The sequence below is a fragment of the Mytilus edulis genome, chromosome 1 (genome assembly GCF_963676685.1).
Source record: "Mytilus edulis chromosome 1, xbMytEdul2.2, whole genome shotgun sequence".
Lineage (NCBI taxonomy): Eukaryota > Metazoa > Mollusca > Bivalvia > Mytilida > Mytilidae > Mytilus > Mytilus edulis.
In genome coordinates, this window is record NC_092344.1 from 9,880,199 (window position 1) to 9,901,304 (window position 21,106).

At 30.8% G+C, this 21,106-nt stretch overlaps 1 protein-coding gene across 1 annotated transcript in view; it reads left to right on the forward strand.

The window, feature by feature from the left end:
- The window catches only part of LOC139523583 (3'-5' exoribonuclease HELZ2-like), a 60,479-nt gene that overhangs the window by 25,651 nt on the left and 13,722 nt on the right, over positions 1-21,106 (forward strand). The window contains exons 12-19 of the mRNA XM_071317714.1: positions 660-863; positions 2,772-2,808; positions 5,718-5,845; positions 6,699-6,758; positions 7,534-7,564; positions 8,572-12,835; positions 17,141-17,226; positions 18,845-18,982. Coding sequence (XP_071173815.1) covers positions 660-863; positions 2,772-2,808; positions 5,718-5,845; positions 6,699-6,758; positions 7,534-7,564; positions 8,572-12,835; positions 17,141-17,226; positions 18,845-18,982 — 4,948 coding nt within the window. The remainder of the gene's footprint in view (positions 1-659; positions 864-2,771; positions 2,809-5,717; positions 5,846-6,698; positions 6,759-7,533; positions 7,565-8,571; positions 12,836-17,140; positions 17,227-18,844; positions 18,983-21,106) is intronic.

Genomic DNA, 21,106 nt, shown 5'->3' on the forward strand with positions numbered 1-21,106 from the left:
ATTAATAAAAATCAAAGTCTAACAACATTATTCAAAAGTTTGAAAATATTCAATGTTTAGAAATACTTGATATGACGAAAAAACAAACATTCTTCTGGACCTTCCGAACCTGTTAAATTTAAAAAAAAAAAAAAAAAAAAAAAAAAAAAAAGTAATATTTTGCTACTTAAATTTGCGGAAATACATTAATTAATGAAACATTCAATTGTTCAATATGTATACATATACAGTTCATACGAATCTATGTGCAAAAACTTTTGAGTAGAGAATCTCTGTTTTGAATTTTCCTTTGAGTTCGGCATTCTTGTTCTTTTAATCTTTGCAAGTTAGGGATTTTCAAAATACTATTACATGAATTATAGTTTTAAATATACAGTTTGAATTATTTCTATATCTGACATCGATATACTTTGTATTTGGCCGACAAATTAATGCATGATCTTTATTCTTAATCTAAATATATATAACATTATTACAATAGTATAGGATTTTTTATGAAATTTACAAAACGAATGAAAAATGAAAAAAAAGAAGCATCAGATTAAAAGTTATTATAGACACACTTTTGAAATGGAAGATTTAATAACTTTACGGGATATCATTTTGATTGCTTGTTCTCTATAATTCAATCAATTCAGTAATATTTTTTTATTTAAAAGCTGGAATACCAGGTGATGAAAGATTTGGTTCATATATGTGATGACCTTTACGAAAGTCATACAAGGATAATATTATTCATGGCTTTTGAACTTGCAACCAAGTGTATTTTACTGATGTCAGAGTTACCAGAACATTCCAAGATGAATATTTATACATTGTTATATAGATGTTGGTTAATTTGTGCAAGGTGTCATTATATATTGGTAAGTAAAATATTATGCATTGTCTGTGCAATTGAAAACGGATATGACTTGCAGTTAAACAAGGAAGACACAGAAACATACTGGTTTCAACAATAGACAGTTGTTTTATTTTCACGTTTTTAGAATAGCTCTGAGAACAAATATTGAATAAATTAAGCATATACTTAAAAAAAAAAAAAGAACATAAAGACGACGTTCTTAAAAATTACCGGAACACTTTCAGAAATGATAATTGAAATTTCTCTTACAAATTTGAAATACAGATTTTAACCCATATCCATTTATATTTCGATTAGTATTGGTAGTTTCATTTAAAAGGCAAACAAAATCAAAACAAGTTTATTCGACGAATTGAAATATTTTTCGAATTTCGTATTAGCAAAACTATTCATTTTTCAAATTCCGTTGAAGTATCTTTGTCCTGTTATGAATGCCTATATAATATTTATTTTTTTAAATTACCCTTTAAAAATGTGAAAATGAGGCCACCAAATGTCAAGACCAATAATTAGTACAATACTGTGTTCAACTGCAAAGCAATCATACTTTTATATCAAAATAACACACATTTGCCTATTACATCTACATTCTCATTGACTCGTTGACCATTAAACCAAATATCCTGATTTGTAGTTTCACCAGCCCAGTAGTCAACACTTCGGTGTTGACATGAATATCAGTAATGTGGTAATTTTTATAAATTTCCTGTTTACAAAACTTTATAATTTTCGAAAAACTAAGGATTTTCTTATCCCAGGCATAGATTACCTTAGCCGTATTTGGCACGACTTTTTTGGAATTTTGGATCCTCAATGCTCTTCAACTTTTCACTTGTTTGGCTTTATAAATATTTTGATATGAGCGTCACTGATGAGTCTTATGTAGACGAAACGAGTGTCTGGCGTACTTAATTATAATCCTGGTACCTTTGATAACTATTGTAAGCTGGCACACTTGCTACCAGTGGTCTACGTTACAATCATACTGCGTTTAATTTAAAAGATGTGGTTTAATTGTCAATGAGACAACATCACTGCCTCCAACAATAAATAAAACCCATAGTGTGTTTTCAGCTCAGACAAACTCAATTTAGAAAAATAACGGTCTAATGTATAACAAGTTAATGTACGAGATATGACAGACATGAACCAACCACAACCTTTGAACTGCTGACTACTGACATGGGACAACCATATAAGGAATTTGGCGGGTTAAAGATGTTTTTCATTCCACTCCCCTTTAACCTTGGACAATGTTGTAACAGTACAACATAATAACCAACCATAAAAATCAGTTGAAAAAGTGCTTTACACATTAAATCGATACAAAGGAGAAAAAGGAAAACACGGACCGGACGGAGCATGGTAGCTATACGTTCCTCACAACAAAAACGACACAAATTACAGATCAGAGAGCGATCGAATCTACCAACAGCTAGTTCAAATAAATATAGGACAATGTGGTATGAGTGCCAATGAGACAACTCTCCATCCAAGTTATAATTTATAGAAATAAACTTTCATAGGTCAAGGTACGATCTTCAATACGGAGCCGTGGCACACACCAAACAGCAAGCTATAAAGGGCCCCCAAAAAATACTAGTGTAAAACAATACAAACGGGAAAACATACGGTATAATCTATTTAAAAAATGAGAAACACTTATGAAAATAACAATTGATAAAGAAAATCATATATCAACGTCTAGAATATCAATCAGTAAACATCCAACCTACTACAGATTTAGTGTAAAGACGGCATTGACATTTAGAGAGAGAGAAAAAACTTATGCAATGCAACATTTTTGGCGGGATCACAATTTGCCAAGAATTTCTCAATGACAAATTGTTATACATTAGTTTTTCGGCATACTTATTTATTCTAACATTCATATTTTTTTATTCTACAGAAGGAATATAACAAAGCTGTTGAAGTTCTTAATCTTTGTGAGTAACTTATTATTTCTACGTACATGTTTCTAAATGGATATGATAATGTTTTTACGTGCAGCATAATTAAAAATGATCAAGCAATTTTAAAGGTAAATGAATGACTGACAACTTTTAAATATTGTTCTTTGTGCATAATTATCGTGATGCAATTCAATACTACGTATAAGAACATATGCAACGTTAATCTATGTTTTAAAGAAGACAAATACAGATAGTTATTTGATGTGAACTGAATAGTACAAATTTTGAATTTTTGTATCTTTTGATGTTTTTATAAAATGTTGAATTGTCTAACACACATCTAGATGTGGCAAGATTTCTAGATTTTAGAAAAATTTAATCTAACCTACAACGGTTTTCTAGAGGTAAACTTAAGGTCTTACATTTTTTGCAATTATAAATGTATAACAAAATAAGAAAAACTTAATATATCAATACATACAAATATATCTCATTCAAACATCGAACCAGGATAACCATAATTTGTATAACTGTATTCTATTCATATGCCTTGTTTATCAATAATTGTGAAATGGAATTGACCTTATTTTCTTTTCTTTTTTTGTAATTATTTTATTTTTGATGATGAAACATGTGAAATTACATACTAAAGTATTCGATACACATTATAAAAAATAAAGTAATACTTGATAAATCAATTAAGCCATAAGGATATAATAAGATATAGATATAAATATTACAAATGATTTTGTTAATTAATCAAATAAATCAAATAAAAGCTGCTTCTAACAAATGCTATTTCTGATCCATTTTTACTTTTTGTACAGGGGTTAAGAAACATACAGAGTATTTTTCTATATTAATCCAATATCTTAAATATTCTACCCCATCATATTTTGTGGGGATATGTTCTTACATCTACATTTGTATATATAATATTTGAGTAACAACAAAATATTATTAACTGTTTTATTGTTAACAAAATCCTCAGTCACACCTAAAATGACTTCTTTTGCACTAAAAGGCAGGAGAATGCCATAATTTTTAATCCAATCTATAACCGATAGCCAGAAGTTTTGTGATACATTACATTCCCCAAAAATGTGAAAGATATTGTCTTTAATTTTTGAACAAAAAGTACAAAGTTCAGTTTCTATTAATTTACATTTTAATAAAAATGAATAACATGGTAGAATCCTATGAACAATCTTAAATTGAAAGTTTTGCAAAAAAGAGTTTCTGGTTATAATGAAGGGCATTGAATAAATAGCATTCCAATCCTCAATCTGCATATTTAATCTCTTTCCCATTTTTCACGGGAAGATAAAGATATCACTTTTTTATCTTCCAAAAATAATGTATAGAAAAATTTAAAAGATTTTGGTTCCTTTTTAACTTTATCTATTTATTTATTTTCAATAATTTCCAATTTTGAACTACCTTCTATTATACTTTTCATCTCTTTGGAATCGCATTTAAAATACCATAAAATTCTACAAAATTAGTATTGATATCATACTTTTTTTTAAATTCATCATATGAGAATAATGTATTATTATCTGACTTCAGATCATTAATGAAGAATATACTATTTTTAATATATTTGAACCTCAAAATCAGCTTGCCATCCATTTTGATGTTCGGATTCAATCATATGGACTGGGTCAGAGTTACAGTATTGTTTTCAGCTTTAAGATAATTTTTTAACTTGGAAAATTTACCAGGATATCATGCCAAAACGGATTAACTTTTCCTGCTAAATAAAGTAAACCTTCTCGACATAAGAGTGAAATTACCCCCCCCCCCCCCCCCAAAAAAAACACAATTTTTTGTGTATAACTAAGTAGCAAGACTTTCCAAGGAGAGTAATTTTGGGAATCAATAATTTTTAGAGCCAAGACATTTTTACATTATAGCAAAAATAATAAATATTAGGCATCTAAAGACCACCATCACAGAGTTCGGACATATCACTGCCCTTTTCATTTTATCCGGTTTACCTTTCCATAAAAAGTTTTAAAAAAAATATATTCTGAATCTACTTCAAAACCCCTTCTGGGGGCTAGGAAGGACAGTCAGAACTTGAACGAAAAAGGGAAGTGTTAAATTTTTAATAACCACAACCCTTCCAATATATGTTAGTTCTCTATAAGCCCAAGTATTGAGTAATGGCTTCATACTGTCTATCTTCGCTGTACAATTACATAGAGTTTTATCCATTTTAGCAAGCTCAAAACATATACCTAATAGTTTAAACCTCCCAGAATGGTTCCAAACAAGATTTTTTCTGGCAAAAGTTTTTCCATACTTCCCTTTTTTAACTCAATCCATACGGCTTCGGTTTTATCAACATAACACCTAAGTCCAGCACATTCTGAAAATTTATCAAACAAGTATAAACACTGATTTAGGGATTTTTGGTCACCATCCAGGACTATGGAAGAATCATCAGCGTATTGACTCATCGGAAAATCAGTCATTAATTGTTACACCCTCAACATCAGGGTCATTTTTAATAGCTGCACTTAGTAATTCTAGCACTAAAATAAATAGGTAAGGAGACAGAGGATCCCCTTGACGGACCCCCCTTTTTGAAATATTTTTGAAGCACTGCACTAGAGGCATCACAGTAGCATGCCTTAATCTAATGATTGGGTTTACTTTCTAAGAGTAGACTTGTTCCTCAGATCCCATATACTACAATATACAATATACTAGCATTGACCTCATCTTCAAGAGTCATCCAATCTAATTCTTCAGGTTCTTTCCTCAAAATACATATAAAAAGATGAAAGTTTGTTTGGTCGACATTACGCATGTTTTTTTTCATTATTGTACATGCATTTTTGTTTATTTATGAAAATTTTGCACTGTAGAACATGTTTATCAAAATGTATCATTTTATCACGATTTAACAAACATTATCTTTTTTTATTACTCAGTTTGCAAAAATCCAAGACACTACAACAATACCGATGCATTAGAGCTATGGGCCTTCTGTTTATTGCAAACAGAAAATTACACCTTGGCTAAACAAAAAATTGAACACGCCATCAAAGTTGCAATCACTGTAAGTAAATAACGGAAGCAATCAATTTTGTTTGAAGTCAAATACAATGAGAATATCGTTCTGATATATGCATCTGCTTTATTTACTAAAATGGAAATAAATCTATCAGAGGTTAAATCCTTTAGCAGTCTACTTTATATCAATGATTCCATCCAATACATAAAACAAAACATAGAAAACTAAATACCAAGCAATACGAACTCTACTTAAATTAGGATTGATCACAGATGCTCAGGAAGGGTTAACATATCCAGCTTCACATGTAGCACCCATCGTGTTACTCATGTTATAACAAATATATTGATAAACTATATGAAGTGATGTAATAGCATAACAAGTGGAGAAACTATACAAATCAGTTCGAAACGATTTGACTCATCAAATTGGCACGAAGTAATGTATCCAATGCCGGTAGCTCATCAGTGATTATATTCATTACACATTGATCTATTCGTTAATTTGAGTGACTCTAGAAATTATTGAATGTATATTTTGTTAATAAATAACACATTATATGTTTTTTTCATAAGCATATATTTGATTTCTATGAACGCATATTTTGGTTTTTTAAATACATTATTTGTTTTTATGAAAACATATTTAACCTTTTTGAGCCATTAATTGTTTTTATATTTATTTTTTGATAAATAAAGTTTTTAGTTTATGGACATATATGTAATTAAATGCATACATCTATATTGATTTTTATTATCAACACATATTTAAGAAGGGAATAAATAATCAGCAGTATGTTTTACTTTTATTATATTAGAAAGTACAAAAAAGTTCAAAGAAGGTTTAACACTTGAATTTCTACCAGATTAATTACAGTATTTAATTTTTTGTACCATAGGAAGAACAAAAGACCAAGTTCAAAAAGTTAGAAAGTCATTTGAAAAGAAAAATACAAGAGGTAGTCTAAATATGTATTATCTGTCTTACATTTACATTGAAATACAAAAACTTGAAAACATATTTGTACTTACAGTTTGTTTTCTGCCTCTAAGATCTGGTGACCGACGCAGTGTTAGAGCTCCTCAATACATAACTTCTTTAATATACATCGTGGAGTTTAAGGCAAACATATTACATTTCAAAAAAATGGTTGTGCATTACTGTTCATTTTGTCTGCAAAAGATCGAATTTTAGCAATTGTGAGGTTTAATACATCATCAGTTGATATATGATTGATTGATTATTGATTGAATACCGTGCAATCATGTCGTAGAATTAAGAAGATGTGTTATGAGGTCATATTTAATACAGGTTAATAATTAGTTATTACCAATATATACAATTGGAAGGTTCTGTTGTTTTTAATCTTCTTAAAAAAGGGGAATGAATAATCAACAGTATTAGACATGGAACAGATTAATACGATATTTTCCCAATTACTCACCGACCAAATAGTTAATGCGAGTAGTTCTAAACGTAAAGATCAAGCACGTTGTAATCTCTCTACAACGGACATCAGTTTGAACATCCCCACTTCGTCAATCAATGACTGCATATAAATACATCTTGCTTATAGGTTATGTTTGGCCTCCACCGTTGTTAATCACATTTTTACTACAAATCAGGATCAAAATGTGAACCCTGGTATGTTGTTTAGATGTGTGCACTTGTGATTATGTTTTTCAGTTTTCTTTATTGTGCTTATCAATGGTAGTTTCATTATTCTTTTTCAGAGAAATTACACTCAGAATGAAGAAAATTACGGTAAGTTTATCTTGACCTACATCTAAAAATTGACAACTAGGTTTGGTTAAGCACAAAACTTAACGACAATAGCAATGGATACAGCTATTTAATTGTGAACTTTCTATTTCTGTGTAATAATATCCTAGTAGCGCACTAGTTTGCGTTTACCTTCATCTGGAACGTATTAATCTTAAAATGTTCAGATTCATGCATCATGACCAGTTTTGGAAAAAAAATCAAATGATTCTTATGAAAACGTTGGGCTTTAAATGCAATCCACGCAGATTTAACAGTATGATAAGCATGAATGTAGGTGTCTTCAATGGATTGTCAAACAATAATTTGAAAAGCTAAATGTATATTACGCAAATAGTATGCACAAAGATTAAACTACTTTTGATGCTTTTCACACAATGCTATTGACCTTTGACCATTTCACACATTACGAACACGTTCAAAGACATTTTAGTGCTACATAATCATTAATGAAAGTTGTATATCTAACGCGAGTGAAATGGTTTTTGTTTTCTTCGCTATAGCATTTCTTTGTATCAATATTGTTTAATCATTCAATGATATTATCAGCCTAAATACAACAATAGAGAATTACCCTGTTTGGATAGCACTTTCATTGCCTTTCTGGTTGATTTAATAATTTATTACAAATTTGCACACATTTTAGGTAACTTCAATTGTCAAGGGAAACTAATTTTTGTTGTTTGATTACTTTTATAAGTCATGATTAAGGTATAAATATATTATACATTTGTGCATTTACTGTAATCTTATATTGGGGTTGAATTAACCTTAATCATGTACAAACAAAGAACACATTAAATTCATTGTAGAAGTGCCGACAAAACTGCCTGAATCAGTTACTTTTTAAATTTAATGAGAATTGATAGAATTCTTTTTAAATTCGATGATTTTTTTTTTTAATTTAATGACAAAGACTTGTTGTCTTATTGATAAGTTATTAAAAAAAATATAGACAGTTTATTTATGATTTTCCTTATTTTGTGTAGATTCTGAAAATGCATCAACAAAAGATTCAGGATACAGCTATTGTTCACGTATAGATTTAGTAGAATTTGCAGACATTGATTTTGAAGCTGAAGTTGATGATGTTGGAAATGAATGGTCAGATAAGCAAAGCATTGCTGATTCTCAATATTCAGCATTAAGTGACGCATGTTCTTCTGACGACACTACATCATCAGTGTCTACATCATCAGTGTCTACATCATCAGCGTCAACTAGAAGTAGAAGGAGAAAAATTAGAAGAAAAACCAAGACTGTACGTCTAAAAAAACTTATGTGTTCAGGACAGACACAGTCTGCTAAACATCCAGTCAATAACTTACCAGTAACCGATTGTATTGTTAAGGTTGATGAATGGCTAATGGATCATAAAGTCAATTACGACGAAAGCAGAACAGATTTTATGGAAATACAATACTCAGAAGAAGACAGTCAGAGTGAACATATGTCTGATGTCTCATCCATTGCCAGCTGTACAACCGTGTCACTTGCTGGTTTATCTGCAGATGAATTTAGTGGATCAGAATATGATGTTTCAGATTCTGATTGTGATTGGTATAATTCAGCTTCCGATTTTGAGGAGGAAGCAGACGACTTAGAAGAAAAATTATTAGAAGAACTGACATATTTTCAAAGAAGCCTGAGCTTACATTCTGGACAAATGAAGGCACGAAATATTCTGGAAAAGGAATATTTTCAGAAAGGTTTGAATTTGAATGATGAATGGATTGAATCTGTTGGATCTCGGTATTTCAAAAGTAAAAAGAACAAATACAATGACATTCGAAACAAAAACTTTAGTGATCAATGTAAAAAATTACCTCGGATATATAAACTATGCACCATAAGCATTGAGTCTGCTCATAAGGCTGTGTGTAAACCATTAGAACCAAAAGATGAAATACAGGAAATAAGTATTGCTGGACGATCAAAATGTGGTCAGACCTTTACTGATGATACAGTAGTTGTTAAAATATATTCCAAACAGTATTTAGGAAAGGTACATGGAGAAGTTGTTTCATTAGTTAAACGACATCGTTACGAAGACATGGAGCATCCTGTGTTTGTTTGTTTGTTAGATATAACAGAAGGACATTTAATGAAACCTCTATGTCGTACTGTACCAAAACTACATGTTTTACATTCAAGAGTAAAAGACAGATTTCGTAAATCGAGAGTTGAAATATATAACTATGATGTTGACAAACGCGAACTTAACTTTTTACACTTTCACGATGTTCAAGAAGGAATGAGAGAACAATGGTTATTCATTGTTGCCTTAATTAAATGGAAACCAAATAAGATATATCCTTTGGCAGCAGTTATCGATGTCATTCATTGCTCACAAAATCCATATGATGGAATAAGGATATTGTCCAAGGAATACCAAGTTCCTTATTTCTACGACAAACCCACTGTAGAAGGCACCAAGGCTGCATTTAAAGAAGCTAAGGTCTTCAATGCAAGTGGTTATGTTGACAACACAAATAATCAAAGAATCTTTACTATAGATTCACCAGGTTCAAAAAGTATAGAAAATGCATTTTCTATCAAAATGCAGGAAAGTGGGGAATTTGTTGTTACAATACACATTACAGATGTCACTACCATTGTCAAGAAAAATGACCCAGTCGATATGGAAGCAAAGGCAAGATGTGTCACATTTTTTCCTGGTAAAGGATTCCGGCCATTTGCAATGCTACCTGAACCATTAAGTGAAAGTCTTTGCAGTTTACTACCAGATCAGAAAAGACCTGTAATATCCGTTTATTTCAAATTTGATAAGAAAGGGAATCTTGGAGACCCAAGGCCTACAATTCAGAAATCCATTATTAAGTCGTCTAAACAGTTTACCTATCAAGAAGTTCAAAATATTTTAGAGGACAAATTAGAAGATCAACATAATGAACTGTCCCAGGATGTCAAAATGCTATTCAAATTTTCAAAGCATTTGAAAGAAGTTCGATTAGGTCATGCTTCGTTTTCATTTCCAGTAGAAATTGATGTTTCAGAGGATGAAAATCCAATGGACACATATGAAGCACATTCATTGGTCGAAGAATTTGTGATACTAACTAACCTTGGTATTGCCCAACTTTTAAGAAGACAGTACCCAAGAAGAGTTCCCCTCTATTGTCAAGAGCCACCTTCCTTTAAAGTGTTTGACAACTGGTATGATATGAATCAACATTACATACATCACATTCTTGGTCTTCAGACTATAGGGACACCAAGAGGGAAGATTTCTGTTTTTCATTCACCACCAGAAGGGAGGACAAGGAGAATAACACCGGTCCAGACTTGGGTTTTAGAAGAGATCAAAGATTTGTTGCCGGAAACTGCTCAAAATATGTCAAGAATTAAGCAACTGATACAGTCTGATTTTCTTCATCCAAAACAAGCTTTAGCATACCATGAGTGGAACTTGTTTCAAGAATCATCAAAATATGTCTGTTCAACAGAGATATTGGAAAATCAAGATAAAGGCAGAAATTTCTTTCTGGGGAAGAAATCGTATGTCCATTTTACATCTCCACTTCGAAGGTACAATGACCTTGTTGTACATAGACTTGTCTCTGCAATGATTAAGAAGGAAACATATCCTCCTTATGAACCTCAAGAAATATCCGATATTTGTTTGATAATGAACGATGCTACAAAGAGAGCAAATGAGTTTAATAATGATTGTAAGCAGCTAATTTTTGGCAGATTTTTCAAAAAATATCCTGTATTGTTTAATGGATTTGTTAAAGAAACAACAGATAATGGAATAAAAATTGTCATACCGGGTTTACAAAACCTTCCAACATTCAAAAAAGAAATCCAGTTCAAACTGTTAGATGTGGCTTGCAAACCAGAAAAAGGAGATGATGTTGAAATGCTAAGTATGTCAGAGCATGAGAGAGAGAGGAAAATGGTTGTAGTGAAATGGGAGAAACGATTGTACAGTTACAAACATAGAACATGTAGGAAGCCTAAAACAAGTCGAATTTCGTATGAAAGGAAATTATTCTCGCCTTATCTTAGAATTTTTCCACACCAAAATACAACTTTTCTAAGGTACAAAGAACATTGGTTCAGAATCTTGACATGCATTTTAGAAGAGAAGAATGATAGCTTAAGGAACTTGCTATCCAATTTTAAAGACAATGAACAAACAATACTTAACATTTTGCATGACAAAGATACTGTAGGCTCGTTCAAAAGAAGTGTGATTGATGTTAGTTCAGAAGTTAAGGAGGGAATAATTGTGGAACATAGATGCAGATTTCAAGTACCATACCATCATGGACAAATCATCCAGCTTCAAATGTCGGCAAGTCTGAATCGTGGGTTTTTGACACCCACTCCACAAGTACTTGATGTAACAGAAAATGTCAAGTTCTGCATTGACCATTTTGACAACCCTATAAAAACATTATTACGATTTGCAAAGTTGCATACAAAGTCAAATTATGCCAGCATAGACGATTATATCAGAACTTGGATACCTATTGTGGAAATGGAATCAACTCTCAATGCTGTGCAGAATGAAGATACAGCAGTTATAAATGACATACCTGTAGAATTTAGGGGAAGAAGGGGGAGATTCTTTTTAACAAAGGGATTCTGTGATGTCAGAGATATGGATGTTTCTAGTGAGGATATAGAAAAATTGTCAGCTGGAATCATTCATGAGACCGAGAAAAGTAAAAACGAAGCTTCAAGATATCAAGAACACAGACATAATACAGACGAGGAACTTCCTATGAGTTCAGCAGATGAAATAGATACTGAAGACAAAATATCAAATACTGACGATATAGAACATTTGTTTCTTGATAAGGAAATTGAAACAATTTCACGATCGGAAATGGACTTTATAGAGTCAAATATTGAAAAAAGAGAATCTGAGGAGAAATCAAAAGATGGCAGCTCTCAGAAAAAGAAACCAAAGTACTCAAAAATATTAAGTCCTCACTTTCTGTGTATTAAATTAAAGTGTCCTCTTACAGAAAATGTGAAGTCAAAAATAGGAAAAGTTATACCAAAGCAAAGCCAGTATATTTGGATAGCTCATGCTGAACTGTTGAAATCCAGGAAAATTAGGGGCAGAACATACAGTGAAAGAAGAGGGTGTTTCAAAAAAGTTTTAGAAATTGACATTGTCTTTAAATTACATAAGAACAGTCCATTGCCACCTATTGACAAGGTCACGTCTGATGATAAATGCTCAATAGAACTCATTATGAAGTCCAAAGTCTTGAGGTAAGTTTTTTCTATTTTCATAAGCACTAAAAATGTAGATTTGACATGATAATTCACTAGAAACCGATATAATCAGCGAAGTGGCTTACTAGAGAGTTCACATCGACAGAAACGTAGAAATGAGCAAAACAGATACTATTTGAAAGCATAGAGTTATTTTCATAATGTCAATTTGCAAACAGTGGTCTATATTTATGTTTCCTCTGAGATGTTTTACACAGTGCAAATTTCTGCATATTTGATAGCGGAGTATATATTATTTAATCATTTCATGATCATGTTAGGGTGTCATTAAAACATTAATAAAACTATTAATTCCTTACTTTTCAACAGCATGCTGAAATCTTCTTTTAAACTTTTACCACATCATCTTATGTATAGAGTATGAAATGCTTGAAGGATCTATACTTGTATGCCTGCTTTTATCTTTTTCTTATTTAGCTTTAATAATGACTGCCTATCATGTCTTCATCTAGAATTTCAACTTATATATTAAAGTCTTATATTTACTTAAACAACAATGACAGTAGCACACTGCTGTTCAATAGATATTATTTGATTAAGAAAACAAATCCGGATTGAGTCTTTAATGGTGTTAATTTCTATGTTTTCTAAACATGAGAAGAATAATTAATTGAATATAGCCAACAGTAGTACCGCAAAAGTCGTACATCGATTGAGAGAAAAATAATCTGGGTTACAAACTAAAACTGAAGGAAATACATCAACTATAAGAGAAGAAAAAAAAGTCGGCAGACAAGAAATACTGTAGTGCAACAGCCATATTCTAAATAAAATAAATACCGTTAAACTGACAACACCACTTGACAGGAATACAGTACATATAAATACTAGAACACTCAGAACATAGAAATACATAAATCAGTAATATAACAGTACGTTTCGACATGCAAACTACTTAATAACAACGAACATCTAAAATTTATTTACGACAGGATACATACAGCAATATAAAATTATGAATGATACGTAACACGAATGTATCAACGTCAAAAAAGTTTATTTCTAAAAAATTAATCTAAAATCGGCAATAAGTTTATTATGGTGTTGTTTTATATTAATTTAACAATTAAAAGAATATTAATACAGAATTGTGTAACTAATTGTATTTTCTAACCAATTCGGTTATTCTTCTAAACCAAATTGTTAAAAAACAAATAAATCATGTGCATATAGTTGCTTGAAGGTAGTACAATACAAAGATTTTATACCTCCAATTCCCCAGTTTTAAAATGCTGTAACTTTCTTTATAAAGCTTGAAAATATATACAAGTGGTATTTATGGATAGCTAACAGATTACTCTTTCAAATTAATGCATTGTTAGTATTATACAACAATTATGTAATCGATTATAATGTTAACTGTGACTACAAAATTTTACAATAAATTTCTGCTTTCAATTGACATTAGCTTCTTCATGGATATTGAGAGAATTGAAATTATTATATGTTGTTCCTACATGTTATCTACAAAAAAGTGTCTCAGATTTCGCATAACTTGTATAGATCAAATTTTAAAACTAATCAAACATTTTCTACTTTTATGTGGTAAGGATGTTTACGCTAATTACAGATTTATGAGATAATGGAATACGATAGCGATAATTTGAGACATCCTTTTGTAGATCCTGCTGAGTTGATTAAGATTTCCTGTATAGTTATAGAGATGATAGAGCTAAATTCATTCAAGTGAACTGACCAAGATTTTGCCATTAATTGCATAATAATTGATTACATAATGATTGCATCACAAAAATGTTGAATTCATTTAAAAGATAAAATCTTTTATCTAAAAGTAAATGCCTCTTTTGTTTTATTTATAAGAAACCTTAAGAAAGTAACAGCATTTTAAATGTTGGAGATTGGCAGTAAAAAAATCTTTGTATTGAGCTACCTTAAACCCAATATCATTCAAATGACTAGGTGATTACTTATCGTTACTTCTTTTTTGAAAATAAAATAGAATTAAAACTACAAACAATTAGACATTAAACAATATCCAATCAGAATTACAAAAAAAAAACTATCATAACAAAATACATGAATGTTGCATGTATAAATACCAACACACGTCCTACAGCAATACGAATTCACACTCAGCAAAACAAACGTATTCGGGAATATGTCACGTTCGGTACGCAAAACACATGGTAAAATAAAATCTAAGACGCGATAAAATTATCGTTAGTTAGTTTTATACACAGACACATTGTAAATAACCAATTCGTGATGGATGGTGTCCATAAAATTTAGGGGGGTTTCATATTTTATCTTTCTCTGATAACAGTGTGAATAGTTTTTGCGTAAGGTACACCCTTTTGTATGAAATGTGTTTGCAAAGGTTTTATTATTTGTATTTTCTAACCATATAAAAAGAAAATGTTGTATGATAGCCAATGAGACTACTCTCCATGAGAGTCACCTTATGGCCTTCAACAATGCACAAAGCACAAACCGCATAGTCAGCTATGACAGACACAAAATAATGAACAATAAACAAACGACTACATTTGGATAACAAGTTCTTGATTTGTAACATGCACATAAAGAAAAAGGCGGGGTTGAACTATTTTGAAGATGCAACCCTCACCTAACCTGGGACAGTGTAGTAATAGAATAACAGAAGAACAATGTCGGTTTTTCCGTCTTAATCAAAACTGTATATAATCAAACCTACACTGCATAGCCAGAAATTAGTAGTGGTTTTGCTAATTAATATTCATAATATGTAAATGAGAATTGTACCAAGTGATAGTACTTTGAACTGGACTTGCTTGATATCATTAAAATCTTTAAAACACGGATATTATAAGTTGCCCGTCACAGATTCCTTATTTACAATCACTTTGATATTTCCGTAAAGTTGTCAGGCGGTTAAAATCAAAACAATGAACGCGAATTTAGTGAATTTTTCGTGCTTTCGTGAGTTTATTCTTCTTGAAATAGTGACATTTTAATTTTACGTGGGAACCTAGAGTTCAACGACTACACATACAAGGTTTGGACTTGCTTATTCTTTGGAAATTCAAGTTTCATATTTCACCCCGGCAACCTGTTTTTGTAATGACCTTGTAAGCCAATTTCAACACGAAGTTTGCAAATTTGACGTTTCAGCCATTTTAGCCTGTATTTTACACTGCAATGTTAAAAGCCTCTCGCTTCGATTTTTAAAATAGCTCAGGAACCTGTATTTTTGCAACAACAGTCATTATGTTTCGTTTAAATGGTGTATATTGTTGTGTATATTCATTTTCTGCCCCGGCAACCTGTCTATCACTTAAATTAAAATTAAAACAGACATTTTTTTCAAAATTCCCTATCATTTTAATGTAATTTCCGTGACCCGTATCCGATTTCTTTAGTATAATATTCAAATAAGCAAAGTGGCGTTGATTTCTGGATATGGTGCAAATAGTTGCGTAAAACTTTAAATCATTTAGATAAAGTAGCTGGGTTTTTTTTTACGTGTATATAGAAAATTTGAAAAAAGAACTTTAAAATAATACAAGATCATGTCAGACAAAACAGAACACACACATGAAAACAAACAACAATAAACAAAAACAATGAAAACAAGCAACACTAAACAAAAGCAATGAAAACAAACAACGCGTAAATCGACTACACTGACAAATAAAACATATGTGAAATGAACCGAAAATACAGAATTCAAACTATAAAAGAAATAAAACATAAGAGCACAATTTGGCCCATCTAACTCACACGTATAAGAAAGTAATAACAAAATGCTTTAAAGCGAGATTTATAAATTCCAAACCACATTGTCCCCATCAGAAAAAATAAGACATAACAAGCTATCCTTTAAAAGATGTGGTAGGTTGTAGTATTTACCAATATTTGTTACCGGCCCAAACCCTAATCCTTATACAGTATTGACCGCTTTGTTCTCAAAATGAAGTTTTTTATCATGGTATTGACTATGAACGCATTCAATAGTTTTTTTATTATTGCTTCATTAACATAAATGTTTTTTTAACCATGTCAGTCATTTGAAATACCCTAAATTTAACGATTGATGTTAAATCAAAATTATTAATTCTGAATTGATGTTTCACACATATTAGATATACCGCATATAAGCGGTTTGCGTCTGGCGTCAATACAAAATTTAATCCAGGGATTTATGATGAGTCTATTCAACTCAAAACATAATTTACGTAGAAGATAGCGTCTTTATAAGTTATTTTTACAAAGATCTACAACTTCACTTTTTTTTTTAAATTCATGAACAGCTGAATATGTTGGAAATAATATATTTTGTAGGAGAATAGAGTGTTACATCAAACTATTGGGACAGGCAAGTGAACTTGCCCAGAACATTGCATTAGGACATCGTATCAGTGGCTTAGGTAATTAAAATTTTGCTTGATTATCTTATGAATTTCTGGGAGAAATAAAGGGAAACAGTAGTATACCGCTGTTCAAAAGTCATAAATCGATTGAGAAAAAATGAAATACAAACTAAAACTGAGGCTGACACATCAAATATAAGGGGAAAACAACAAAACAAAAGAAACGCTAACATGCAATAAAAAAAACGACAATGCAACACACACAAAAACGAATTATAAGATAACAATTGCCATTTTCCTGACTTGGTACAGGACATTTGCAGAATTATGGTGGGTTGGACCTCGTTGTGTGTCTAGCCAAACCTCACGCTTTTATGGCAATCTAAAATATAACACTAAAATGACAACATTACATGACATGACTACAATACAAATAAATTGAAGAGCATACAGGACAGAGAAATACACAAATAAACATTACAATAGAACATTACGACAAGATAATATTTATTAAAGGTACCAGGCTTATAATTTAATTCGCAAGAAGCGTGTTTCATCTACACAAGTCATTAGTGACGCTAAGGTCAAACTAGAAAAGAAAGCCTAACAAAGATGAGGAGCATTGATGACCCAAAATTCCCAAAGGTGTGCCAAATACGGCTAAGGTTATCTGCCTGGGAAAAGATATGTTTGAAACTTGTCTGTACAGACCTTCAAAAAATATTAAGTTACAACTTGTTCTTTTTATGTGACGTCATCTACAGTTTCAATTTAATAACAATACCTTCATGTTGTGAATATAAAATAAAATATAGAATAAACTGCTGACATTTTTGCTACAAAATTTTGAAAACTTTATTTATAGTTATAGATATCTTTTGTTCTGTATAATTAAAATAAGAACACATACAAAATATATGTAACCCGGAATGTTTTATATACTAGTAATTACATTCACTATATCAAATTATCTTTCTCTTAATGGATACATGTGTACATATGTTTTGATATGTTTCAAAATTTATCAATTAGCAGAAACAGTTTTGTATGATTGCGAGTCCATGTGTGCACAACGCGCATATGACATACTAAATTGATATCCCTGAAAATACTTTCACATAGAATTCATTTGACACATAATAAGTTAAAGAATGATAGATAAACAAAAACAATGATTATATAAAGGCAACATTAGTATACCGCTGTTCAAAAGTCATAAATCGATTGAATGAAACAAACAGATCCGGATTACAAACTAAAACCGAGGGAAACACATCAACTATAAGTGGAAAACAACGGAAGAAAATAAACTTTGAAGTGCAACCAAACAAATGCCAATGCAACAAAAAATACAAACGAACTATTTGATAACAACTGCAATATTTCTAATGGTACAGGACATTTAAAGACAAAAATGGTGGGTCGAACCAAGAATCCCGTTTATTTGACAATGTCAAAAATACCGTAAACATAACGTGACCAGAATAGAGTACACATAAATGCAAGTACACATAAATGCAAGTACACATAAATGCAAGTACACATAAATGCAAGTAAAGTCAGTACAGAGTCATATTTCATTTTCTAATATGAGTTGGTATTTTTTAAAACTTTATCTGGGAAACATAAATCATTTGAATTATCAAAAATTACCTTTTCCTCAATTCTGGTTTAGACCAGGACCATCTGGGACTTTGTAGAACCATGAGTTATGAAGTTGATGTTCTCGGGTTTCCGGCAAACAACATACAGCAGGAAACAGCTATCAAGAAAGCTCTGATGTCTAGGTTCAGTTTGATTCAGGGACCTCCAGGTATGTCTATCACTGATGATTTAACAATCATAAAATATAGAAACTTATTTCGAAAAAGTAATTTAAATTTAAAAAAAATGAAATAAGAAACAAATTAATTTCGAACCAATTTATATTGTTATATTTTTCCATTTCATGTTGATATTTATGTTAAGATCTTAATTGTGGCATCTTATATCCACATGTCAGTACCAAGTGAGGAATCTGACAGTTGTTATTAATTCATTGTGGTGTGTTTATGCTTAGATTTTGCCTTTTAATTAAAGACTTTCGGTTTTTGAGTTTTTATTGGAGTGAAGTGTGTTTGATATTTTACTTTTTGATACACATAAATGTCAAAACAAATATGTTATTGTTTTTTTATTCTCTGTTCAAATGTGTTCCACATGTGAAGTTTAGAATGGTCTGTGTTCAAATATATTATAGTAATTTTAAGATTCTGGTTTAACCCTCAGTTCTATAAGAACTCCACACTATACTACAATATAAATAAAAGGTCAAATATAATCTTATAAACTAATCTTCTGCAGAATTCTAGATTCCGTAATGTTAAATAGTAAATGAGACCTATAATAAATTTGGAATATATCATTTCACTGTTGTTTGCTAAATGAAAGAAGGGCCATTATGACAAAAGTGTGTCAGAAATCATATCTGATATTCTTCCTCAGTCATAAAAGCCTTCCATCATTACCGAACTGAACAAAGAAATAACACGACGGGTGCCGTATACGGTGCAGGAAATGCTTACCCTTCCGGAGCACCTGATTTCACTCCCGGCTTTTAGTGGAGTTCATATTGTTTCTTTTTTATTATTTATAACTGTTGATGTAAATATCCTTTGGTTTTTTTAGTCTTTGTTTACTCCTTGGTTTTAATTGTTATTGTCTTTTTAATAGATGAGAGCCTCTCCTTGCAGACATTTTCTTTGTTATTATACTTCTGTATAATATGATATGGCTAATTTCGTCATTTGACTTCTTACAAGGCGTTTAGATTTTTTTCTTTCAATTGCAATCAAGCTGCATTTGACATGCTATACTGTGTGATGTATTTTCATATTTATCTTTAATCAATTTCCTGTATACCGAATATTCAAAATGGAGTTTCACTGGTCACTTAGATTTTTTTTCCATTCCTTAAAAAAATTGAGTTTTTAATTTTGACAATTTATAAAGGACTTTTCGTGTTAAATTTCCTTTGGATGTCGATATTTTTGTTATTTTACATTTCAATTATTTCATTATTTCTTTAAAATATAAAAAAAAAGTGGTCATCATAGTAAGCTAATCAAACTAAAATCAAAAAGTTTGTTGTCGTCAGAACTTTTCAAATTAATGCAATATATAATGATAAAGCCTTTGAAATATAAAATTCATATTGAGTAAAACGTAGGTAAACACATTAAGGTAGTTGCATTTTTATTGTCTGAAAAGCTTTGTTAAATTATAACATGAATTTCTTGTTATATCAAACTTTTCTTCGTAATTCTTTGACTTTATCGGGAAAGGCATTGGTCTAACATGTCTAATTTGGGTTCTGTCATGGTCACATGCCAATTTTATGACATTTAAATCTATTCATAGTCAATCCTTTTTTAAGGTTTATGTCAATGATTCTTTAGCTAATCTTTAGAGGAGCACTAGTCACGAGATAAAAAAAAATAGTGTTTGATTTAAAAGTGAAATAATGAGATAATAATTCGCTATTAGCAGCAAATTAGGTTTAATTTCGTCTAAATATGCAAAAATAAAAACCAGCCCTGGTGAATTATTCACCTGTAGGTGGAAATTCGAACTCATTGAATCCATAGTAATGCGACCTTCAATTTCCCCCATTAGATATAGATAAGTAATGCATAAATTAGTCGTATCCAGCCATTAAAAAGAAAAGAATGTTAACATTGAAAGTGAAAAAAGACGAACCATTTCATTGACTGACTTGCTCCACAAAAAAATGTCCTATACATGTAAAAACTACAATTGATTTTTGGTTTTAATTTTTAACATAAAATCAAACAGACATAGACAAATCTAATAGCACGAGGTCGCCGATCTATTTAAATTTATGTTTATGTTAATATCAGGTTAAGTGACCATCTCGATAGTTAATAAGATGACATCT